The following is a 27,467-nucleotide window of genomic DNA, read 5'->3' as shown; positions in this document are numbered from 1 at the left end:
AGGCCACTGAAATCACGAGTTTTCTCTATACTGCAAAAACACGTTAATTCAGCACAAGCATTTCAGACTGACTAGGCCTCATTTCATGTTTCATGTGCCTGTTTTTTCCTCTTGCACCAAAATCTGTTTCAATTTAAGTGCAGTCTGTCTGAAGCACAAAAATTAAGCAATGCCTGACTCCAGATGAAATCTGAGCTACATCACAGTGAATGATTCAATTTCAGAAAAGAATTAAAAAGAACTACCAATTCCAGTTCAGTTAATTAAGTCTTTATTGCGATTTTTCATCATAAAAGACAAAAGTATCCAAAATTAATACAGATTTCATTTGTTTTTAAAATACACCATCATACTCTAGATCTAAAATTTAAAACTATACCACATCAACAATAATTAATAAATTAATATATGCATAAATACATGTTAAAAGAGTATCTTAAAAAGGATTAAATATATTACTCAGCAAAAAGACTTAATCTTCATCACTTAATTTGCAAGAGTTAAATAATCTTCTAAACCAAACAAAGTATTGCTATTCGAACTCCATCCCCTGCTTAAAAGGCCCATCTTTGATCAATTTCAATATTCTCTTTGCGACCATCGCCAATCTTGTATTAATAGTCAAGCATACTGGTTTCAGCCAGATACTCCTCGGCTGATGGTAAGTCGGGCATACAAATAAAAAATGATCAATACTTTCACTATGATCGTGGCAAAATACGCACTTATCGCTACTAACCGAATTCCACTTGCTTGTAAACCAGTGTAGGGGTAATGTACCTATCCTAAACTGATGGTACAGTTTGCGATCACGAGGCTTCGTGATGAGATCCCAGTATCCTTCCAAGAGAGTTTCAGCCTTTAGTTCAAGGAAATTCCTTGACAGTGACTTGCAGATATGGGAGGAGAATCTCTTGATTTTAACTCCCAGTATGCTGCTCTATAGGACCTTTTCGGAGGAAATTCTGCAGCCTCTGGGTGTTTCCATAGATTCCTCATCCCCATATCAGTCAGCAAGGACCTAATTGCAGTCAACCATGGGATCTTATGTGATCGACTCAACCCCCTCACTTCCAGTGGAGCCTTAGCATACAGGGAAAGTTCTGGGGTGGTCCAGAGATGCCTCCAGAATGCAAGTGGTCTATAGCGTGCTACGTCTACGAGTACGTAACAGCCAAGATCAAGAAACAATGGTAAAAGGGGGGACGATTGCGGCAAACCTGCTAGCAATCTCATAAACTTATTTTGGGCTGAAGAAAGTGGAGATAAATTGCTAAAACCCCAGATTTCAGCACCATATAGTATGGCTGGACTAATTTTGGTTGTATATATCTTGACAATAGGGGCTATAGGTTTAGTTAGAGACAACCTATGCTCCTTAACTAGGGCACCGGCCAGCTGGGGGTGCTTTAACACTAGCATTTCAACTTGGGGCTTCCAGCTTAATTTATCATTAAATGTAACACCCAAGTAGGTGAAAACATCTATTTGCTCCAGTAAGGCACCGTCCATGTAAACACTCGCTTTAACTGGCTTGGACCTATGGAGCACCATAAACTTTGTCTTCCCTACGTTGATCACAAGCTCATGTTCGTGGTAGAACACCTCAAAGCGAGACAGTGCCAACTGCAGACCCTGTCTCGTTTTGGATATAAGCAGGGTGTCATCCGCGAACATGAGCAGTGGTACTTTCATGCCAGCTAATATTGGCGCATCAGTTGGGTGGTTTCCAAAGTACTGGACCACCCCATTTATAAATAAAGAAAACAGGGTGGGAGCCAGCACACACCCCTGACGAACCCCTTTGCTGACTTTAAACCTTTCTGTGGTTTCACCTGGTTTGCCCCAATGAACCTGCGCGTAAGTGTGTTCGTGTAATTTGCCCAGAATAGCAACCAAACATTGAGGCATCTCCATTTTCAATAATGCCCTCCACAGTTTCTCCCTTGGAATGAGAGCAAATGCGGATTTTAAATCCACAAATGTCACAAAAAGCAAGCCCCCCCTAAAACCACCTCATTCCAGTAAATTAACACAAATCTGAAAGCCTGATCAAGGGTGCCTGTATGAGACCGAAACCCTGCCTGTAAGGGTGTTAAGATGTCACCTTCTGTTATCCATCCCTGTATCCTCCCTAGTACTAATCTCGCTACTATCTTTTGAACAGCGTCAATTAGACTGATAGGTCTATAATTTGCAGGTGCAGAGCGATCCCCCTTCTTATAGATCTGTATAATTTCTGCGCCTGACCAGGATGCTGGGAGCGGGGCACCACTAGCTATGGTGTTTGCTAGTAGTTTTATATAGGGGACCCATAGGTCTTGATCTTGTTTAAACAGATCTGCAGGGATGCAGTCTGGCCCTGGGACCCTGCCACTCGGGACTATTTTCAACACAAACTCCACCTCTGTGCATGAAAACTTCAATGGTTCTTCAGATAAACTAAGAGGGACTATTTCATCGCTACTGTTTGATGCCCTAAACTGAGCTTCAAAAAACGTCACCCATTGTTCAGGTTCGACATGGTTACACGGGATCTGTTGCTGCGGTCTATTCCTCCATTTGAGTAGGTGCCAAAATTGAGTCATGTTTCTCCCATTACATGCCTGTAGCAGTTCCTTCCATCTTTCTTCATGCCACTCTCTCTTAGCTTGTCTCTGCGAAGCTTTATAATTGGCTCTACACTGTTTGATGTCACCCTGTGACCTGGACCTAATAGCTTCCAAAAGGGCTTTGTACGCCATTCTACAGGTATTATTGTACCATGAATTTGGATTCAGGGGTCGTCTTGTTACGAGAGCTTTTTTTGATGAAAAACTTTTTCAAACCCATGAAGGGTTCATTGTGTACACCCGATAGGATTACGTTTAACGCCTCCTGAGACTTGCAATCAGAGAGTGACGTCAAGGACCCCGAGACCATGACCCTAATCTGATCTCTGTAACATTACTATCGTTATTAGCTACCCTTGCCCACCGAACCCTTCTTAGATTGTTGGCAATAGGTACCATTTCAGAGCTTGTATCACATTCCCTCTCAGAGTGACTACAAAAACTTCTATCATTAATTTTTAAAACCAGGGGGTTATGATCACTCTCTGGCCTCATCTGAACCTCCATATCTAGAACTGATGGCCATAGTTCCACATTGACAAGAATGTAATCTATACGACTACCAGTTCTTCCATTGTCAAATGTCTTAGCACCCTGCCTATCAGACTGTGTCCTCCCGTTAGCCGCCCTCAGGCCCCTTTCCAAACAAAGCGCCTTCAACTGAAGGGCGGCCTCAGACCATTTCCTTATTGGTTGGAGGTCCAAATGTGAGATGCCCCATAATGCATCCACCTCTTCACTCAGCCTTCCATCTTCACAATCTAAGGTTTGGAAACAAGTGTTGAAATCCTCAGCAATAATCAAGTTGCTAGTGTTTACATCAGGAATCAAATAACTTTCAAGAGTTGTAATAACATTTGAACTCCTGCCGCCCGGTTGACCCCGCGAGTAAACATTATATATTGTTATGTCTAGCCCTTTTGATGAACTAACCCGTATGACCATTATATCTGGGCTATCAATAATTAGCTCCTCCACCCTTATCCCCTCAGTTTGTCTCACCCAGCAACTGGTCGACCTCTCAGACCCCTGGGTGCTGCTTTGAAGAAGTTTAAATAGCCTAAATGAAAAACTCCCTCTACAGACCAAGTCTCATGGAAAGCCCACACATCTGTAGACTCTATATATGATGACCAATCTGTGGACATTGTTTTTGATTCTAATCCCGCTACGTTCCAGGAAGATAGAGTCAGACATGGCTACGAGGGGCTGGGACCTTTAATCATAAAACTTGTCAGACCCTAGTTGGAGTGTCCCGCAGTTCATTACCCATGCGGACATTCCTTATGCCAACTAACGGCGTAACGCATGGGGTACATTCTCACTTCCCAATAAGTTACCAAGACATTTTGCTTGGTTCCCATCAGCCACCTTTTTAGCCCTACTGCCTATAAACCATGGAATATTATCCCTCCCTCTCAGTCCGTCATTATCTTCGAGGGTTGATAGTAATTCGACCCGATTATTGGTATGTACCGGGTAGTCAAACTGATTGTAGCCACGATTATGAGCCCTCACTTCCTTGTGTCTAGGCATGTTCCGTGGATTATAAAAGAACCCTAGGGGAGTAGTCTAATTTCCTCTGCTGCAGGGGGGTAATGTCCAGACATCTTTAGAATATATTGGACTAGGGAGGGGTACCTGAAGCTCAGTACCACACAGTCGCCAGCTATAGATTTATGCGAGTGGCCTACCCAGTGGATTCGATGCACCATTTTGAATTCGTCAAACAATTGATGTCTAATACCTGTCTTTTTGCTCACTAGATGGAGAGCCTTATTTTTAAGCGTCAACCAGTGCTCTTGGGTACCCGTAGGAAGTGGGGGCACGTTGGCTAAGACAACCGTGTAGGGCGTAGCTTCAGGGGGGAGATGGAGACTGGGTAGCATGTTAGAATCCCCTACTGTACCCTGAACAACCTGTCTCCTTCTATTACCTTCGTCCCCACTTTGCTGCACCACCGTTACAAGGGTACCATTGTTTAAACTAAAGGCGGGGAGGCAGGCTGGACTTGTCGCCGGATGTACCATACCAAGGCTTATTTGTGCATTTACCAAATTTCCAAGCTGCGTACTAGGTACAACCCCTGAGGTGTTTGTTGGACTCCCCCGTTAGCATAGATGGTAGATTGGGCGGTGTTCCATGGGTTACTACAGGATAGACATTGTTCGATCGTATTTAGCCTTTCAACCACTGAATCTAGTCTCTTAGATATAGGGTCAATGAGAGCTGCTAATTGTTCTCTTATTAATGAGCACAGTTCCTCTGCATTGCCCTGAGTGTTGGTACAAGTTACCTGCTTAGGTTGGGAAGTTATTAAGGTTGGTGCTAGATTAATGGCAGGATTAACATCCGAGGTAATAGCACCCGACTTCCCAAAAACATGTACCCTACTGGATTCATTAATGGCGGCCAGTGAGTTTTGTTTAACTGTTGTTCGGCCTTTCCTTTTTTTAGTAGGTGGTTCAGCCCCTGGTCCCCCATAGCTTTCTTCCCCCTAGTCATTACCATAGCAGGGCTCTGTATGCCACACTGGGCTTGCAGATTACTCATTGTGTGAGACAGACACATCGTGTATCGAACTAGGAGGTGTTATATCACAAGCTGGTTCTAAATCGTTACTTGACATTGTTTGGGGTATCTCGGCACAGGGCAGGGAGCTTCCCCACGGAGGTAGGGGTTCCAATGAGAGCCTTCGCTCAGTTACCTGGATCTTATGCATTAGGACAGATTCTGCTCGATTTAAAAAAAAAAAAAAAAAAAAAAAAAAAAAAAAAGCATCTAGTGTGCCCACCACCCTGTCCCCGACCTTTCTTTTGCTCATATTTAAAAAGGCCTCCATGCCACACAATTAACTACTACCAGACTAGCTTACATAAAAGAAACCCTAAGGAAAGGAATGTAATGCTTACAGTTCACCGCAATAAATGTCTATAACGTGGCCCAGCCCGGCCTCCTCTGGCGTCTGACAGGCGCAGACTGGCCCGCCCTTGGCCCGGGCAGCGCCAGCGCACGTCCCGCGCTGAGGGAGGCCTCGAGAGTTTTTGAGGGCCTCCTGGCGCTGAGCTCTGACGAGGTTGACCCGCGCCACTCGAGGATTCTGGGGGATGTAGTCCCCGTCCTCTACTTTCAGCTCTTCTTGTTGCCCTAATTGGAAATCACGCACAGCTGCCCTGCTGGTCTCTGCAATCACAGTCCAAGGTGGGACTGCTACTCCCTTCTTCGACCGACACCATAGCGCCAAGTAGTGGACGGGACTACATCCCCCAGAATCCTCCAGTGGCGCGGGTCTATCGCGTCAGAGCTCATCGCCAGGAGGCGCTCAAAAACACTTGAGGCCTCCCGCAGCACAGGACTTTCAGCTCTTCTTGTTGCCCTAATTGGAAATCACGCACCGCTGCTCTGGTGGTCTCTGCAATCACAGTCCAAGGTGGGACTGCTACTGTCTTCTTCGACCGACACCGACTACCATTTTCTTTAAGGGACTAAATGAGGAATTAAAATATATCCTATCTCGCAATCCATACCTCCCTAAAATTGTAGATGTTATTGATTTAACTATAAGAATCAATAAAAAAATTAAAAGACAGGAAATTTGAACTGAGATCTGCATTTAGACGAAAAGTGTTCGAAATAAACCCTGAGATAGTAAGAACCATCCTTTCCCCTTCAGGGCTTCTGCGAATAGGTACTGTACATCTACCCATAACTAAAAGACGTGGAGAAAAAGTAGCAAGGGTTGTGTTTATATTGTTATTCTGATCAACATTATGTTAGATAATGCGGGCAGAAACCTGTGGAATGGCATCATGGAAACTTGTATGCTCAACTGAAGTGGGAAGGGTTGTTTTGAGCAATTGTTTAATAGGCTTCTCTCAAAATATTTTTAACACATTACAGCAAGGTATTGCACATATTTGTTTGAACATTACATTGCTATAAATTGACACTTTCACGTTACAACAGTCAATGATTCAGGGGCTACTAGCAATTCTATAGATTGGAAACTGTTTAGGAAGTTTAAATTATAGAGCGTTAAGAAGAACAACTCAAAACAAGTGAGATTCATAGGTGGTACAGAGTTACCATCTAGATTAATCACCCACTAAACTACTTCATTGCTAGTTATTAGTCCAGATAACCATTAGGATTTCTTAACATTTAATATAATTGATACTCCTCAATTCCAGATCATATCTGGAATCTCTGGTTAATTAAGCTTAACTCTGATTAATTGGGAGAAAGGCACAATACAATTTCAGCCATCAAATTATAAAAATTGATTAATTAATAAATGATGTCTGAGGAATTTCATATTTTAAATTTTCTTGGTAAACAACAAGCAGAATAGTTACCATTCCTCAGAGTATGATTATACGACAGATCTTGAGCCTGTGGTCAAATTACCATGCAGCATAATATATGCACTGATGGATAAAGAGACCAAACATTTGAGCCAATATGTAGTAAAACATCTACCCAATGGTTTTGTTAGACACTCCCAATCTCCCTTGTCTTCACCTCTATTCTTTGTAACTCATAAAAGAGGGTGATTTCCATACCTGTTTTGACAATGGTGTCATCCACAATTTTACCATTAAAAATGGTTACTTCCCTTCCTTTGATCTCAGTAATGTTAAATCAGATCAAAGATGCAAACTTGTCTACGAAGATCAAGAGGTACCTATCATTTGGTAAGAGCCCTTGTGGAGGAGGAGTGGAAGACGGCATTTCGGGACAAATTTGGACTTCATGAACATTAGGTTATGCCATTTAGTTTGTGTAATGCCCCTGCAGCATTTCAGTTGACACCCTTCGGAGAATTCATTGACATTTTTGTCCTCCTTAATATTGACTATATATTCACATTTTTAAAAGAAAGACAGGAACACATTCAGCAAGTATGCAGAGTGTTGCAAACGTTGTGACAAACTCAATTGTATGTAAAAACTTTAAAGTGTCACTCATGTTGAATTTTTTAGGGTTTGTGATTTCACCAGTAGGGTTGAACTTGGACAGGAAGATAACTAAACCAATCATAGAATGGCCTACTTCAAAGACAGTTTAAGAAATTCAGAGTTGCTTAGGCATTGCGAAATTTTACTGCCGTTTTTTGAAGGTTTTCTTCTCGAGCCATAACAACTACTTACCAGACTATTCAGTAAAGAGGTTTCATTTAAGTGGGATCAGGAGGCAGAATAATTATTCCAGGAGTTAAGAAACCGATTTACATCAGGGTAGATAATTAGACCCCCTCACACTAGCCTTCCCTTTTGTGTTGAAGCTGATACATCAGCTGTAGCCTTAGAGGCAGTATCATCACAATGTCCTCTAGGTACACGTCAATTGCATCCAGTGGCCTATTCATCCAAATTATTGAATGATACCGATAAGAATTACACTATTTCTGAGAAGAAGCTATTGGCTACTGAAGTAGCATTTACAGCGGGGAGACATTGGTTATGTGGAATGCAATTTCCAATCCAGGTTTATACAGATCACTGTAATTTGTTGTTTTTACAATCAGTCAAAGCATTAATAGCCAGACATATGAAGTGGTGGTTCTTTTTCTCAGACTATACTTTTGTGTTATCTTTCAGACTGGGGCAACAGAATCTGAGAGCTGACTTGCCTTATAGAAATTATGATAGTGCTATGAAGGATTGAACCGCCTTTCTAATAATTCCAAAAGAAAGTTATATTATCTATGTCAGAGTGTCAAAAGATGTATGTCTGATGAGAAAAGGAGAGAGATTGGGCTGAAAAGGTTGAGAGACAGAGAATTGAAAATCAATTACCACGGTTTAACTAATGTCTATATCTACTAACAGTGGAGATTAAAATTCGGGCATCAAAGGAAGTACATGATGCCCCATTCTCATGGCATACAGGTATAGCTAAGACAATTAAATTAATGAAAAGGCACTTTTAGTGGAAAAAGATGAATCCAGAAATAAGGGTATATTTTTAGTTGACATTTGCTCAAGAAGCAAGAATGATGATAATAAGTGAATGGGATTGCTATAACCCTTGTGGAAGTTCCCAAACAGTGGAAACTTTTTTTGATGAATATTTATCCTACCTTTCCCTTCCGAAAAGGGTTTCACAGCTTTCCTTATAATTCCTTTTCTAAATGATCCATTTTGTACCTAGAAAACAGTTCGCATCAGCAACTATTTTCCTATTTTTATAACATGTAGTAAAACTTCATGGGTTGCCTAAAGTAGTAGCTTCTGATCGTGGGCTTAGTTCATCTCAAGGTTTTGGAAATAATTTTGTAAAAATCGAAATTAGAAATCAGGTTGTCGCCTGCATCTCATTCTCAGACAGATGATCAAACTGAAATAGTTAATCAAGAGTTAGAAACCTATTTGAGAGGCTTTCCAGATTTCATGGTTGGATCATTTATGGTTAGCAGAAGATGGCACCATAGCATTATTCATTCCTCCACTGGTCAAAGTTCGTTTTTTGTCATACTGGGATTCCATCCACATTTTCTGGCTGATAAACCACTCACGAGTTCCAACAGTCCATCTGTTTATGAAAGAATTTAGCTATCTGATAAAATACTCGTGTGTAATAGACCAACCAAATATTAAAGGTACAAGCAGATTTAAGCAAGCATTAGAAATGCAATAGGTCTCGCATTTTTTTGAGTTGGAGCTATTGACATAGCTCAACAGTTACCGGACAGAAATTGCCATTTTGCAGGTCCCGAACAGAGCATTACTCTGTGAAACAGCCTGAAGGCCTAAAACTATGTTGATAGCCTACAAAATAAAAAGGCAGATCAGGATGACCAGGTGGAACCACCGATGTATTGGGATGGCCAACGCAAGCAAACAATGAGTGAAATTACCTGGGCGTGACCAAAGCACGCAAAGGTGGGAGAATCGGACCCAATGCACCAACAAAAACCTATATTACTAAATGGCACAACTACAAACAAATGGCAATTCATGTGCATGCCAAAAGCCGATAGAAGAGATAACAACAGGTCTTGCAGACAACCCATGTGCACTGACTAGGCTTGACCTAAACTGAAGGAAAGAACCTCGTAATCAAATATAACATGCAATATGGCTCTCCACCCTGTATAATAAATTGCATGGTTAAAGAAAATTCCAGGCCATATGTTATGGACCCTTCTCTATTGGCAAGGTGGTAAATATCCTGGCAATGACATTCACATTACGAGAGACTGTGAAAATTCAGCTACAATTTCATGTTTCTAGGAAGACTCTAAAGAGGGGTATTATGTCATGATTACACAACATAGCAATCCCACGAACTTTAGAATTACAGGAAATAACCAGTTTAAATGGAGTTTGCTGTATGATTACCGCAATTGGATTGATCAGGATCAGAGGAAAGGTGGCGTGCACAGCAGTGAAAGCTGCTTTAAACCAAACAAATGAATCTCATGGGAAGCAAGATTTCTGAATTGGCGGCCATCTTGTATGTTATCATATAAAAGAAGAATGGAGTTTGAATCGTGTTGCTTTCCAAAGCAGTCCATGGTTGGCAGTTGTTTGAGGATCAAGGAGCCAGTATCATGCGGTAGGAGCGTCGGGTTGAAATTTTGACTTCTGCTTTTTGCACTATCTTGCCCATTCAGATCGTTCTTACGATCTGTTACGATTTTGAAAGCCTTGTATTTTTGTATAAACTTTTGCACTCTATTTTTGATCACAGTTTTGTTTTTTTGGGAACTTTGTTGTTTTGCACTTTGTGTGTCTCCTGTTTTCATCAGCGCCTTTGTATGTATTGTCATTTCCCAGGATTTTCAAGAGTGATGAACTAGTTTGGAATGAACTCTCTAGTAAGGTTTAGGAATCACATGTGAAAACTGCACCACAAGGATTTCAAGAGACAAAAGTAATCATTATTTTTCTATATTTACAGAGAGAAATGCATTTAAGTTAAGTAAGGACTGGGTTAGAGGATTTCTTACCTAATGTGTTTAATTACATATAAGGTTATTTAGTAATCTAATGTTATTTCTTGCAGACTTTGCTAGCACTGAAGGTGGAAGGGTGAAAAGCCTCATAACAGTCTCATAACCGTGTTTACTCTCTCTTCCCCTTCACCTTTTCTCCTATTTATGAGCTCCTGTGAAATCTTTTACAATTAGAAGTCATGGTCTATGTGGAAGAAAATAGGACTAGGTTTGTGGCAGTCCTGCTAAATCGAAATCTGTGAACTGCAACAGTAGACCGTGAGAAGGATGAAGTAAAGCGGGTGCCATCCATTTTGCACAGTTTCTGTCACATCAAAGGCCATGATGCCATTATGCACAAGTTTTCGTCTACTGCATAATATCTCTGTGCTATCTGCTTTTTTAAAAATGTTGAAATGGTATTAAAATAGATGGCAACATCAAATTTTAGGACTTAGTTAAAAAAAATAACCTTCCAAACTCCTGACACCCCAGAAAAAGCTTCAAGGTATCCTGATATTTTGAGGATAGTAGGGGCTATTCTCCCTCTGGGAAAGTCTATTTTCCAATCATGATTATATATGACCTGGAATAATAATTATACTGAAGGTTTTGTACCTGCTTCACTTGTTTCAGCTTCACTTGTGGTTTCAACAGACAGCTCTGCATTAGGATCTTTGTAACCCACGACAAAGCAAGAATGGTCTGTAGTTTTTTGAAGAGCAGTGTTTATTATAACCGCTAATGTGATATTTATTTAATAGCTCTTATATGGCTGAAAGGCCGATTCTGCATGTCCAGGTAAACTAACTTTGACCCTGAGGTCTTGTGTTGTTTTATGAGAAGACTCTTTAAATTTCTGTGCTAACTAATTTTTTACTTTCCCGAAAACTAGTCCCATACATAAGTGTTATTTTGAGAAAGAGGGGGGACTCTAGATAGAGACTGCCAAAAATTAAAGGACTGACTGCCTCAGATCAGCTGATTATAAATGATATTTCTGAAAGAGACATGTTAGTGATAGATTCCTTACCTTAGAATAGCCCAAGGCATCAAACTGGATCCGGAAAGTTTTCATCAGCAGTATCCCTGCGCGTCGGTAGGCGTCGTTGTACGGCTCCGCGTATGTCTTTGGCGTCGTAGTCGCCGAGACGACGTTGCTGGAGCTACTTAAACACGCCCACGCGCTTTGACGTCCGTTCTTTCTTTTTCCGCGCCAGCAAGCGCAGATCCGGAGAGAGACGTGTCCCCCTAGTCATTTTTTGATTGAGTTTTTTTAAGACTTTTGTCTCTGTTTTATGAGTACTTATTCTCCAGGTGCCTGGGGATGCCCGGTTTTAAGTATTGGGCGGCCTGTCCCGGCACGATGTCGGTGACGGACCCGCACCGTGAGTGTCTCTACTGCCAAGGGCGAGACTACGACTCCGAATCGTGCCCCCACTGCCGGGCCATGGCTCCGAAAACTTTACGGGAGCGGTCCCGAATGTAGCTAGAGGTCCAGGAGTTGGCTCTGCGCAGTTCCAGTTCCCGGTCCTGTGGGAGGTAGAGGGACCGGCAGCGGAGCCATCACCACCATTCGAAGTCTTCGCACTCTGAGTCAGGTAAGGCGAAGCACAAGAAGTCAAAGAAGCGCCGTTGCTCTTTGCCTTCCCCTAGCCGGCCGCGCAAAGTGGCTGAGGATGCAGGTGGCACCGCCATTGCTGCTCCGGCGGAGCCTCCACAGTTGCTGATGGCCTACCCGCCCTTTCCTGGTCCATCGGCGACTCCGGCCCAGCTGCAGGAGTTCCTGTCAGCAATGCCACCTGACTTTGGACAGTCTGGCCTGCCGTTGCGCCTTCGGGCCCCTTGGGCTTTGACGTTGCCGGCTCTGACCTGACGTCGTCGACGACTCGGTCTCGACGCCGAGAGATCCCCATGGATCCAGGTATGGATCACCGTCCATGTTGGTTGGCCCTGTACGACCTCCACCAACATCAACGGCGGCTGCGGACCAGGCCGGGGACGACTTCGGCCTGGTCTGCAGCCGACGCAGGCGTCGTCGTCCCCGGCTTCCTCCCTGACGTGGAGGCGGTGCCAGAAGGGTGTCGACCAACACTGATTCCGACGGCGTTTGGGAATTTCTTTCCCTTTGTCCACCCAGCTCTCTATGTTCCACCTGATTGGCAGGCTATGGAGGATGGGGAGGACTGAGAGGGGTCTGAGGACCCTCTTGCAGCTCAATGCGAGCTAGACCCAGACTGGGATGAGGATCCGGGGGATGCAGGTGACCAGGATTATGCTCCAGAACCTGGCACACTATCTCCTTCCACCGTGGCTACGTAGGAGGGTGGTTCATACTATATGGTGTTGCGTAGGGCATCTGAGGCTCTCCACCTTGAGCTCCCTACCGTGGCTGTTAGGACTTTCCTCCTGACAAGTGCTTCGGCCAGCGTCGTCTTCTACGGAGCCGCTACTGCCCTCTAATGATGCACTCTCAGAGGTTCTTTTGGGCACCTGGTCCAGGCCTAACACAGGGGTTCCTGTGGACAAGAACATGTCCCGAAGCCATCGCCTGGCCCCGGGCGACCCAGCTTCAATCTCCCATTACCCTACTCCAGAGAGCTTGGTTGTCCAAGCCTCTCATTCCCCGAGCGCGTTCACTTCCGCTCCTCCGGACAGGGAATCCAAGAAACTGGAGCAGTTTTTCTTCCTCCAGTTCAGGACTGCAGTCTGTGAACACTTCATGTCTCCTGGGACGTTATTCCCATTCTGTGTCGGATACGGTTGCGCAAGTGCTGCCTTAGTGTCCGGTGGGGGCTCGGACTATACTCTTCCCAAGCTGTTGCTGAGGGGATAGACACAGCCAAGTTCACCATACATTGTGGTCTTGACACTGCTGACTCGCTGGGCAGGGTGATTTCCACGACAGTGGCGTTACGTCGCCACGCCTGGCTGAGGACCACTGGCTTTTCTGGGGATGTCCAGATTACATTGATGGATGCCCTTTGATGGCACTCCCCTGTTCGGCGATAAGGCAGATTGCGTGTTGGAACGTTTTAACTCCATGCGTGTGACGCATTTTCCCGCGGTGCGCTGAAGTGTTAAAAAAACCCGCGGTTCATGACGAGCTCTGCTCGTCATGAGCGTACGAGAGGTGTACCTCATGACGAGCTGAGCTCATCATGAGCGTCGAAGGGGTTAAGGACTCCCGGGCTACGGCCAAGTCCTTAGACCTTACGGTCACACGCACTCCTTCCGCTTCTGCTTTTCACTCCTTTCGTGGCCAAGGAAAAGGCGCCCAAGCACGTTTGTTTCAAAGTCACAAGCCTGCGCAGCAACAGCCTCAGCACAGCCACGGATGTGGGATACGCAGAGGCGGGTCATGGGGCCAGCGTGCAGGTCAGTCCATCCCCCCCCCTCCCCCCCCCCTTGCTGCCACTGCATTAAAACCTTCCTATTCTGGTGTTTCAGGCCCCCCAGACTCTAGTGGGTGGCAGGATTCGCCATCACCTCCACCACTGGTGCACCATCACATCGGACAGGTGGGTTCTGCAGATTGTGCGAAAGGGCTACTCCCTCCCCTTCAAGACTACATCCCCAGGCATGCCACCTCAATATCACCGCATGTCGGGGGATCACTTGGCACTTCTCCAGCAGGAAGTTGCGGCCCTCTTGGCCAAGGGGGCCATCGAGCGCGTTCTGATGCCTGAAGTAGGTCATTGTTGCTACTCTCACTATTTCTTGGTTCCAAAGAAGGACAAAGGCCTGCGTCCTATCTTAGACCTTACGGAACTTCAATCGCTTCCTCTGGAAGGAGAAGTTAAAGATGCTCAAGCTTGCTCGGGTCTTGTCTGCTCTTGAACCGCAAGACTGGATGGTAGCGTTGGATCTGCAGGACACTTATTTTCATATCCCCGTCCTGCCGTCCCACCGGCGCTACCTGCTCTTCATGGTAGGGCAGGAGTATTTTCAGTTCACCGTGCTCCCCTTTGGCCTTACAAGCGCCCTTCAGGTGTTCACAAAAGTGATGGCAGTGGTCGCAGCTCATCTGCGCAGATCAGGAGTTTCAGTCTTCTCCTATCTCGACGACTGGTTGTTTAAGGCGGGCTCACCCCAAACAGTCGTCTCCCACTTCCAGACTACGGCCGACCTTCTGCATTTGCTAGGGTTCTCCATCAACGTGCTGAAGTCGCATCTGATATCCTCTCAGAAGCTCCTCTTCATCGGGGTGGTTCTGGACATTACGCAGTTTCGAGTTTATCCTCCCGAACAGCAAGTCTGGGACATTCGGGCTATGATTCTGATCTTTCAGCCCTTGTCCTGGGTTTTGGTCAGGATGACCTTGAGCCTGCTAGTCCTTATGGCCTCCTGCATCCTGCTCACCAACCATGCCAGATGGCGTACGCGGGCTCTGCAGTGGGACCTGAAGTTCCAGTGGGCGCAGCATCAGGGGAACCTGTCTGACTACGTCCAGATCTCGGAGGGCACTGCGCAACAATTGCAGTAGCGGCTCACGAATCAGCATTGGGTCAGTGGCAGATCCCTCTCCCTTCCCCAACCGGAGCACACAGTGGTGACTGATGTGTCCCTCCTAGGATGGGGCGGCCACATGGGAAAGGCGGAGATCAGAGGCCTCTGGTCCCCGGCGGAGAACTGGCTCCATATCAACCTTCTGGAGCTTCGGGCGATCCTTCTTGCACAGAAGTCATTCCTTTTCTCTGTCAAGGGGAAGGTGGTACAGGTGTTCACAGAAAACACTACCGCATGTGGTATTGCAACAAACAAGGCGGGTTGGGGTCGTGGACCCTATTTGAGGAGATTCTGTGCCTCTGGACATGGCTGGAACTTCAAGGCATTTCATTGACGGTTCAACACCTGGCAGGTTCTTTGAACGCCAAGGCGGACGAACTCAGCCGCCAGTGCCTGATGGATCACGAATGGTGTCTTCACTCGAAGGTGGCACAAGGTCTCTTTCGACAGTGGGGAGAGCCTTGGTTATATCTATTAGTCTCCGAAGAGAACGCGCAATGTCAGCTGTTCTGCGTGTTGGAATTTCCAAAGCGGCACTCGCTCAGCGACCCTTTTCATTATGAATGGAGCTGTGGTCTATTGTATGCCTTTCCGCCTATACCACTTCTACCCATAGTGCTGAAGAAGTTCAGGCGCGACTGGGCCCAAGTCATCCTTGTGGCTCTGGACTGGGCTCGAAGAGTTTGGTATCCTGAGCTAATCAGTATGAGCATGTATCCCCCGATCCGACTGCCTCTTTGGGAGGATCTTTTGTCGCAGCAGCAGGGGACGGTCCTCCACCCGAACCTGTCCAGTCTCCACCTACATGCGTGGAGATTGAGTGGCGACAGTTGATTCCGTTTAACTTGCCTCCTGAAGTCTGTGATGTCATTCTGGCAGCCAGGCGTCCCTCCAGTAAATCGGTATATGTCTGCAGGTGGAACAAATTTGTGGCATGGTGCACAGCAAAGGCTGTGGATCCCCTTTCTGTCCCTCTTTCAGAGCTCCTTTTGTAGCTTCTTTCCCTGGCCCAGCAGGGCTCTGCTCTGGGCACTATTAAGGGCTACCTTTCTTCAATCTCGACCTTTCTCAGGCTCCCTGATCAGCCCTCTCTTTTCAAGTCCCCTGTTAATAGATTTCTCAAAGGCATTACTCACCTTTCCCCTCCTATTCCGTTTGTGATGCCGCAGTGGGACTTGAATCTGGTTCTTATTTTTCTGATGTGCGCTCCTTTTGAGCTGCTTCACAACTGTCCAACAGTTTATTGATTTTGAAGACTGCTTTCCTGGTTGCCATCACCTCCACTAGGCGCGTGAGTGAGCTACATGCTCTTTCCTATACATATAAATTATTTTAAAGAGGGACACCTCCCCCATCCTACTGAACAATGTATGCCCAGTAGGCAGGAACAAAGAAAGTAAGTGGACTCCACCGCTGTCCACAGTTACTCTGATCAAGAAGGTATTTCTGAGGCAGTAGACCTATTTTAGGTTCAGGTCAGGAATAGTCTCTCGTCTCACTTGGACGCAATTTGAAATGTCCATGGTTGACCATTACAGAGTGGAAACCAAGCTCAGGAAAGAGATTATGTTTCAAGATGTCTAAAAAAAAATTCCCCAGAGACCAGCAGGCAGTGTTTACCCTCATTCCTAGGAAAAGACTTCAAGGGTGCAGACTAAGAACCATACGTTGATTGGAACAGCAGCATCTGTCTGTGTGAAACACCTGGTTAAGAGAAAATTCCTGGGGCGGAGCCAGCTAAAAAACTGCATTCTTAATTCTATTGTATTGTAAAGGTTACATACCCCTTTATGACTCTGACCCGGCTGTGAAGTGCTCAGACTTGCTTCAATACCCTGGGTGGCCTCTTTGAAGTGCTGGGTTAAAAACGGGTGATGGTTGTAGATAGACCATTTGGGATGTTGGTTGAGGCCAGGGGCAGAGTCAGCACAAGTCCGGCAATCCTCGCTACACACGGCTCTGGTTTAAAAAGAAACCTTGCTCCCTGTTGAAGCACACGACTTTCTCAACACAGGAATTGAGAGAGAGCTAGAAATTAAGTGTTTAGAAAAAAAGACACTTATGAATACTGCACAAGTTGTGTAAGTAAGTCTGTGTTTGTTTGTCCTGACGAATGCTCTATAGACCCGGCTGGGCATTAAGGAGCAGAAACATGTTGACAGAAGTTATCAAGTGGTATAATTGGACCCAGTAACTTGATCTATAATTATACCCACCATCAAGTCTTTTAACAACAGAGCCCTATCTTTTTATATTAAAGTTTAGCTTGGAGAGACTCTGTTTATTAAACTTTTTTTTTTTAATTATTTTTTCATCTTCTTTCTCTGGGGGTGCCCCTCATTCTCTGGACACTGCTACCAAAACCAGAGGTTGCCTCTGGATGAGGCTGGCATATAGCACGACTGGACATCCAATGATAATGCCATAACGCTAGTGTGGGGCGGAGAACAGATATACACCGCATTTTAAAAACATAGCGTTTATGAGGGTGATCCATTCTAACCAATGGTTATGAAGCTACAAGTGTCCATTCATCTATATGATTATTTGAATATTGAAACGGGGAACTGAATGGACAGTAATCCCTCCTCCCCACCAGTTGATTATCAGGTTGAGGCCTGAAGCCATGCTCTAAACATGGCGCATCAGCGTTGCTTCACTTACGGATGAAGACTAGATGAATAATATGCAATAGATGGTTTGCACCGGTGGATTTCTACAAATTTGTAGGATTACATTATAATATAGTAGCTATAAACGTGAGCAAAACCATGTTTTAGAGCATTTCAGAATTCAAAATAAATGCCAATCGCTCATATTCTTGCCAGTAACGGATTTAATAACTTGATTGTTTGGAATGCAAAGAAGTTCCTTTAGTGTGAGTTTTCTTGAAAAATGGACAGATAACTGGAGTCATCATAGATCGAAATGGTCAGGCTTGGAGGTAGGTACAGAATAGGTACAGATTCTCCACGGATCCTGATCCGTGGAGAGTGAGCTATATATACTTTTGGTGTAATGCAGCAGGGAGACTGCTGTACGCTGAGGGTGGCATGTACTTTTGGATAGAAACCAGAGTAAGGGAAAATTTGACGTAAGCATCTCATTATATAAAATATCCTGTTGTAACGTGGCGCACTTGGGGTATCGGAATGAGGTTTGAATCTATTTTGTAGTAGTGTTGATCGGTGGACGAAGCTCTTTTGGCCAATTGGTTGACAAGTGGAAGGTTTTCAATTTCTCACAGGCCCTAATCAGTTTTTGATGTGTTTAGTGTGAGGTCAGTTATGCTCCTCCACTAATCTGTGGTTCTGCCGTAGAGCTTTCTAAATTAACTGAGCTTTGACATTTTAGAATGATTTGTTTGTTGTCTACATATTTGTAGCAGATTAGTTTGAATGAAGAGATCATTTTCACCAAAAGGATTAAGATGTATGTTAAGAAGAAGGATGGAGATGGTGGCTGTTTGAGAGACTTTTGTACTATGAAAATCGACTAAAGTATATGGGAATGTTCTTGAATGTATCGACTGGACATGTGTCCATAGTTGCTTCTGAAGCACAACAGGTCTTTGTGAGATTGGTGAATTAATCTTTCAATAGATCATTGAAATATAGCAGATTGTGTGGAGGTAAGGATTCAGTGGTTGGGGCGATATGTGGATTGTGCTGCTCATCTTTCCCGGTGTTACTGTGGTGTAGCTCTCCAAGTCTATGGTTTTGCATATGAAATAGACCTGCGTAGGACATTTTGAAGCTTGAACATTCTGGCTTGGGGAATTTGGACATGCTATTATGATTGTGTTGTGGTGGGACATGTAGCTGTACTAATCCAGCTGGAGTAGTAGAGACATTTAACCTTTCTGAGTGATAATGCTGTGTCAGTTTGTCCTTGGAATTTTATTTCCAGCGTCTTTTCAAGCTTTTTTGATCAAATTCAGAGATTTAAGCTCTAGGGTTATACAGCCCACCTTTCCATGTTTTTAGGAGGTGGTGGAGGACTTTGAGAGTTGTTTTAAAGAATAGATGTGTGCCAGACATGGAAGTGTTGACTTAACATTGCTTTGTTATTAGGCAATGTTGAGTTCAGTTGAATGCAGAAGTAGCGAGGTCAAGGGGCTTCTATCGTCTGCTGGTTGTTCTTGTAGTTGTGGTTGTTGGCTAGTGGCTAACGTCTTATGAGGATTTCATTGCCTCAGGATTTTGCATAGTGAAAAATAGAACAGTGTCCGATTAACGAAGGGGGTTGCAGACTTTAGTGCAATTTGTTCAAAGGTAGATTAGGTTATGCTTTGCTAAGTATTCTTTTATTTTCCGCTTCACATGTGACAGACATGCTAACTGCTAAAGGTCAAGAAATGCTACAGCAGGTAGGGTTAGATATGGCTAGCGTACTGTAAATATTTTAAACGTGGATAAATGAAAGAGCATGAAATAGTGTTCACCATATTCAAGTGCATCTTTGTTTCATTTATAAGGGCAGCGGGGTTGACTGGATAGTTTTGCTCATATGTATCACATGTTTTGGACGAAGTGGAGGCTGTTGTGTTAAATGAGATTTACTTAGGGACATCACCAGGATGGTCAAAAAGTCAGCCAAACACACACCTTTACCATCAAACCCCAATGAGAAGTCCTTTTGGCACATGGGAGCTGTCGTTTGTGGAGAAAATGTAGATCTGTCATTCCCACCAGGGTGTTAAAGTGAGAACCTTTCCCCTAATAGCCAGCACCACATCTTTGCCTAAAGCATAGGCAGATAGGAGGAAGATTTGGCATGCTGATTGGTTACAAAATAACATGTTTTTTTCTTATAAGTAAAATGGGTTTAAACGACTCCCCCCATTTCAGTTATTTCTGACTTCTGCTCTGAATCAGAAGTGGCGAAAGGTGAGGTTGACTGAGCAAACTCCTAACTCTCAGTCCTTGCCTGAAGTATCTGTGTTCCCATCTTCCTGATATTACTAGAACTTATTTTTGGTATTTAGAACCTTCTCTTTTGATCATGTGTGCTTCTTTCTTCAGGTTGGTACAATGGCAATGGACAGCCCCTTGCTGAAATACAGTGCTAAGGAATACTTCTTCAAAGCAGCCCTCTGCCACTTTTGTGTGGACATGCTCAACGCAAAGGTGAGCTGAGCTTTGTGCACCATTTTTGTTTATTTTGTTTATCCTGGTGAAATGTGATTGTACAGTTCTGTAGTTAATTCGAAATAAAACTTGTTTTTAAAAAGCTTATTCTCCTCCCCCCGCCCCCCCCCCCCCCTTTCGTCAGGCAGTGGTGTTCGCACATTTTCTTCTTGCGTTCTGGGCAAAAGGATACCCTTTAAGTATGTTGATGATCGCATGCAATCTAAAATCTCTGGTTACTTTACCCCACTGCCAGCTTATGTTTCTTAGCAGCAGGAATTCAGAATCATGGCCTTGATTTCTGAAGAAGCTGTTTAGAAAGAGGAGTCTGCGGGGTTTCCATAAAACATGAATCAAGGGGCAAGCAAAGGAAAAGGTTAAAACGATTAAAAGTAAGAAAGGTGATGCATGAGAAGTGTCTGCCTCTTCACATGGTAGAAACTAGACACTTCAGCAGGCGGAAGTCTGTAGAATGCAGCCAGCGAGTAGGCATAGTTTCTCCTAGCTACGGGATCTCCTAGCTACAGAGGTAGTGTATTCTCAGATTTGTAAAGGTGTGGACAAGGAATTTAAAGCACACTCTGGCCTGAACCTCTTTAACACTGAATTGATATGAGAAGTTGTCTAATGGGCTTAGAAATCTTTAGACCACATGTAAAATTGACATCTGTGTTCTGCACCTTCAATTGGCATCTCCAATGCATGTAATGTTTTAACATAAACAGGACGTGGTGAAATGCTGCTCAATCGTTTTTGTTTGCAAAGCGTAGAGGTAAAGACTACAGGTCTCTGAAAGGACAAATACCAAATCAGTCTCTAGAAAAAGCCTGTGATCCTTCACCACATTTGTATTGTTCTTGATATCGCGCACAGTATACAGACATACGTTGTAAAGAATTATGTCCATGAAAAAGAATGCAGTATTGCTTGCAAAACAAAACTAGGATTTCACCAGTGAGAGTATCCTTCAAAAGATCATCCATACAGTATTATACAAACAGTAACAGACCATATGTATAAAAATGTGGATGACAGAATATAACCTCAGAATAATTCCCGGCCTACTGACTGTATGTTGGAAATACTGAACTTTTTTACTTTTAATCAAACAAAACATATTTTCTACCTTTCCCTTTTAAAATGTATTTTAAAATGAGAAGCTACAGAAAAGAATTCAGGCACTCCGAATTACTGCACCTACCATATAGTTGACTTAAAAAAGAAAAAAAATCTAGGCTTATTGGACCTTATTTCAGGATAGAACCGTTTCTCCTTTCCTTATTTAGATCTCGCCTACAGACTGCTTTTAGCTAGTATAAATACCGCTTGCCAGAGAACCATGTGTCTGTCTGTCTTGCAGTAGGAATTGCAGGCTCATTTGGCCAAAGGGGCCATAGAGAGGGTGCTGCTCTTGGATTTAGGAATTGGGTGTTACTTCCAGTGCTTCCTTGTGCCGATGAAGGACAGAGCCCTTCGTCCTGTTTTAAATCTTTAGCCTCTGTGTCTTTCTACAGAAAGACCAATTCAAAATGCTAATGCTATTTCTGCCTCTGTCTTCCCTAGACCACGCGGATTGGATGGGGACGTTGGATCTGCAGCGTGATAATTTTTATATCGCTGTCCTGCTTTTTACTGTGGGCAAGGAGCATTTTTAGTTCGCAGGGCTCCCTTTAAGCCCCATTAGTGCCCCTCCAGTGTTCACAGAACTGATGGCAGTGGTTAAAGCACAACCTCGGGCGTACCAGTCCTTTCCTGCCTTGACAACTGGCTGTTCAAAGTGGACTCACCCCAGGCAATCATCAGTCACCTCCAGACTATGGTGAACTTCTTCACATCGTTGGGGTTCACAATCAGTGTGCCGAAGTCACACCTGACTCCTTCTCAGATGCTGTTATTCATCAGTTATTCTAGATACAGTATAGTTTCTTGCCTTTAGTCCAGAGCGGAGAGTCCAGGACATTCGGACTATAATCTACATGTATCGGCCTCTGTCGTGGATCTCAGTGCGGATGATCATCCGGCTTCTTGGATTGTTGGCCTCCCGCATCCTGCTGGCTAAACATACTAGGTGTCACGTGGGCTCTGAATTGGGACCCCAAATCCCAGTGGCCACAGTATCTGGGGGATATGTCTGATTGTATTCATATTTGAGAGTAGAGTACAGTAGACGTGCAGTGGTGGCTACTGAACGTGTTTAGGTCAGTGGCAGACCCCTCCCCTTACCCCATCCAGAGCTGACTGTGGTCATGGATGCATCACTACTGTGTTGGTGAGGCCATCTGGGCGATGTGGAGGTCAAAGGGCTTTGGTCTCTGGTGCAGAATTAACTCCACATCAGTTTCTTGGAGTTATGGGCGATTGACCTGACATTGAAGGCCTTCCTGCCCATCATCAGAGGAAGATTCGTGCAGGTGCTTGCAGATGACACAATAGCTATGTGGTACTTCAAGAAGCAAGAAGGCTGGGGCGGGGTCTTGGCCTCGTTGTAGGAGGCTCTGCACCTGTAGAAGTGACTGGACTGCCTAGGAATTTCTCTGATGGTAGCCCACCTGGTCGGATCTCCAAAAGCAAAGGAGTATAAAGTCTGCCACCAGCGCTTAGTAGGTCACGAATGACAGTTGCACCTGGAGGTGGCATAGGGTGTCTTCTGTCATTGGGGAGAGCTCTGGCTCAGTCTTTTCGCTACCACTGAAAACATATAATTTCAGCACTTTTGCTTGTTGGAGTTTTCAAGGGAGCGGAGATGCCTCTTCTAGAGTGGAGCTTGGGACTCCTGTATGCTTTTCTGCCACTACCTCTCCTGCCCCAAGTTCTGAAGATGATCAGTTATTAGCAGTCTCAAGACAACCTAGTGGCACCTGATTGGACCTGGAGAGTGTAGTACCCGGATCTCCTGGAACAAGCTGCCGCCATGAGAGGGTCGTCTGACACAGCAGAAAGGGAGGGTTCTGCTGTGTCAGACCTTTACAATTTTACAATTTTAATTTCTATGCCTGGAGATTGAGTGGCAGCAGTTGACCTCCTCCATCCGTTCTCCTGAGTTCATAGAAGTCCTTATTTCAGCAAGGTGTCCCTCTACACAGTTGGTGTGCGCCAGTTATTGAAATATATTTGTCAAGTGCTGCAGCAAGCCACAAACTGACCCTCAAAAACCAAGTTGTTGGAAGTTTCGTTGATTGGATTGTCCCTGGCCCAGCAAGAACTTGCTTTGGGCAATGTCGAAAGCCATTTGTCTGCTTTTGTTTGGTTCTTAGAACTCCTTTCTTATTTAAATAACCTGTTGTGATGAGATTTCTGAAAGTTTTGCAACATTTATTTCCATCAAAATCTTTTGTGATGCCACAGTCTGAGTTGAACTTATCCTCACTTTTTTGACATGCATCCCCTTTGAACCACTGCACAGTTGTCCATTAAGGCTTCATCATTGAAAACTGTCTTTCTCATTGTGATAACATGAGGTAGGTGTTGTGTGAGGGAACGGCGGGCACTTTCTGTCAACCTACCTTATTCTTCATTCATTCCAGATAAGTTGATGTTGATGACCCGAGCTACTTTTCGATCTAAAGTGGTCACATAATTTCATATCATTTGGACCCTAAGAAGGCACTAAGATTTTATATTGATCATACCAAAAACCACCAGGTGGAGAATCAGCTCTGTGTGGGGTACTCTGGGGCAAAGAAGGGCAAGAAAGCACAAAACAGGCTGTGTCCTGACGGATTGTTTTCTGCATAGACTTCTGCCAGACGCTGGCAAAGAAGCAACCAGCAGAAGGCTTAAGGGGTAATTCCACCAGAGCTAAAGCTGCTATCACTCTGCTTGTGCACTAAGGACCTCACTGATATTTTTCAGGCGACTAAGTAGACGTCAGTACATACATTCATGAAGCATTAGTGCCTCAAAATTCAGGTCAGTTGGAAGGGCCATTTTAACCCACCTGGTCCTGCAGGACTTTCTTGTCTGAGCCAGTGCACAGACCCACCACCAGAGGGATTATTAAAGAAAAAAGGGGTGACCCTGTGTCCCTCAGAACCTGGGTAATTATGGTTAAATACAAAGGTGGTTCTGTTGGGTAAGGCAAATCACTTTGACAATGCTAATAAATGCAATTTAGACGTTTTAGAAAAGCTCTCTGAAACACATATGCACTGAGGAAATAAATACTCAAGCAATCTACTGAAAAACTTCATATAGACAAGTGGTGATTTGATGTGATTTTTTTATCAGAATTCATTCATGTTACATCCTAATTAATTCATTCAATGATAACATTAGATTCTCAAATAGACCGTCAAACACAAGGGAAAATGATGTGACAATTGGTGAAAGGTGCTCGGTGCATGAAGCAATGTACAGTGAGATCCAGTAAAATATATATATATATATATATATATATATATATATATATATATATATATAGTCCAGCCGCAGAGTATGCACCACCCCGTTAACGTGGGGGTCACGGCAGTGAAGTAGCAGCCGTACATGGAATCGAGGACGGGCCCACTTGTGGAGTCCATACAGGACTTGATTGTGTGCTTTCCGTACTACACTTCCCAGAAGTCTCACTGGAGCCTCCCATCGACGGGCGAGTTATATAATTGGAGAAGTGTAGCGGGTGCGCACACCGCTTCCGTTAAAGCCCCTGAAGAGAAGCAGATGGAGCTTCGAAACGCGTCGGGCAGATCCATTACGGAGCGGCGTCCACAAGCGGATCCCCGTCCTCACCTACACATAAATAAAGCTGCTGCTCGCGTGCTACTCACATGGTGGACAACCTTGGAGCGTGAATATATATATATATATATATATATATATATATATATATATATATATATATATATATATATATATATATATATATATATATATATATCCAGGCTTTCCCTTTCTCCCCTTACAAAGAAAGCACAGCACTCGCAGGAGGAGGGTTCAAATCCTTTATTGCTCCCTCAGAGAACCAGACGCGTTTCGGCTACCGCCTTAGTCTATGGTACCATAGACTAAGGCGGTAGCCGAAACGCGTCTGGTTCTCTGAGGGAGCAATAAAGGATTTGAACCCTCCTCCTGCGAGTGCTGTGCTTTCTTTGTAAGGGGAGAAAGGGAAAGCCTGGATTGAAGCGGGGTGTTGTCACCCGCACACGAGCACCCGTGTCAGAGTGCGCGACCTGGCAACACAAGGAAGGAAGCAAGCAAGGATGGATATATATATATATATATATAAATATATATAAATATATCTATCTTATCTATCTTATCTATCTATCTAATTAATCAATCTATCTAATCTATCTATCTCACGGCTCCAAGCATCCACAAACGATAAGTTTGTATAGAAAGCAGCACACGCAGGGGGTGATTCCTCAAAAGATTTTTAATGAGGAACCTCACAGCATACGACGCGTTTCGCCAGAGGGCTTCGTCAAGTAATGCAAAGAGCCAAGGCGCTCAACTCATTTTTAAAACAAACCATCTTGCATCCACATAGTCATGAAAAGCATAGAAGGACTAAAAACGTGGCAACAAATCGATCGGCCATCTTAAGATGGTAAACTCAAACATGTGCGCATTATAAACACATGAAGAAAACAATCGTTTCTAAATATATGTACATTATTTACATGAAACCCAACATAAATATGCTTGGAATAACATGACATATCAAGCCCATGGATGGGCATAAACATTAGTCCCATAATCCTTCAATGCAGAATAACGCCCTGAATGGGCATTCTTAAAAAACACAGGAAAGCAGTGATAAAGGTACCATGGATCAAAGTACCTAGCAATGTAAAAGGGCAACATTCACTGCTGTTGATATAGATATAATCCCAGTTTTATGCTTACAAAACTCAAATAATTATGAAGCTAACCATGGATATCCATTCATTCTGCAATAACAAGCCAACCGGCAAATTTGTGAATATTAATGCCCACGATGGGCTTTGTATCAACTGCTGCTCCTGTGGAAAGAAAACAAATGACAAGGGGATGCACCCACAAATACTGAATCAAATATTATCTTTTTACAATTGTCTAAAACCAGAATTACTGACATAAAAAGAGACCTAATGAGAATACTATTTACATATGAAGAAATGACCCGATACAAATCGATCACAAGCGGAACAAACAAAATTAACCCAAATGAACTGAAAGTTCTTCATGCATATTAAGGCCATTCGGGTGCTTGCTCTGCAGATCAATAATATATCGGGACTCCAATCTCCGAAGTTTTTGTAGACGATCACCACCCCTGATACTAGCTGCTACACTATCGAGACAGATGTAGGTTAACAGGTCCCTGTTACTCTTATGTTTTTTCTCGAAGTGCCTCGCTACGGGGTATGTGACATCTTTTTTTGCTATTGCACGCATGTGCTCTAGTATCCTTAGTTTCACAGCATTGGTGGTACTCCCAATGTAGTTTAAGCCGCAAGGGCAGGTAAGACAATAAATTACATATGCAGTGGAGCACGTCAGGAACTTCGTTATCTTTTTAGGTGTAGAAAGACCTGGAACATTATAAGCAAGCGTCCGCTTGCTATATTTGCAGGCCTTGCACCGGCCACATGGATAGAAGCCATTCAGGACAGGAAGTTTCGATTTCTTCTCAGGAGCAATATAATGACTTGAGACCAGCTGGTCTCTGAGAGATCTCGCCTTCCTGAACGTTACAAGAGGATTACTGGGCAACTCAGCTTTGATGGTACTGTCTGACATAAGAATATTCCAATTCTTTTTAAGTATCTTTTTGATTTGCCCAGCATTACTGGAAAAAGTGGTGATGAGACGAAATGCCCCATTTTTGGTTTTGACAGTTTTTTTCGGCTCCAACAATGATTTCCTCTGCATCTTGTTGGCTCGGTCAAAAGCACTGGTAAGCACTTTTTCACTATAACCCCTTATCCTGAATCTCTGAAGACTAGCGGCCGCTGCCTTCTTGAAATCATCAGGATCAGAATTATTACGCCTAAGCCTCAAAAGTTCCCCATAAGGTATACTTTCGACCAATTGGCGTGGATGGCTACTGGTGGCAAAAAGAGTGGAATTACCTGCCGTCTCTTTTCTGAATAATTTGGTTTGTACCATGCCCTTATCATCTATATACACTGTCAGATCTAAATAATTGACTGAGCTACTACTGATATGCCCTGTGAATTTTAAATTCATATCATTATTGTTTAACACGTCTATGAACACATTAGCAGATTCCACAGGACTATCAAGAATAATAAATAAGTCGTCAATGTAACGATGCCAACCTATGATTCTATT

The 27,467-nt window shown here is 43.9% G+C and overlaps 1 protein-coding gene across 1 annotated transcript in view; it reads left to right on the top strand.

Moving 5' to 3' along the window:
- NAPA (NSF attachment protein alpha) overlaps positions 1-27,467 on the top strand; it is a 179,139-nt gene that overhangs the window by 105,690 nt on the left and 45,982 nt on the right. The window contains exon 8 of the mRNA XM_078661084.1: positions 20,085-20,189. Within this exon, the coding sequence (XP_078517210.1) occupies positions 20,085-20,189 (105 nt within the window). The remainder of the gene's footprint in view (positions 1-20,084; positions 20,190-27,467) is intronic.

The sequence above is a fragment of the Lissotriton helveticus genome, chromosome 9 (assembly GCF_964261635.1).
Source record: "Lissotriton helveticus chromosome 9, aLisHel1.1, whole genome shotgun sequence".
Classification (NCBI taxonomy): Eukaryota; Metazoa; Chordata; class Amphibia; order Caudata; family Salamandridae; genus Lissotriton; species Lissotriton helveticus.
The sequence above is the reverse complement of the archived record's forward strand: the minus strand, read 5'-3'. Positions and strand labels throughout refer to the sequence as shown.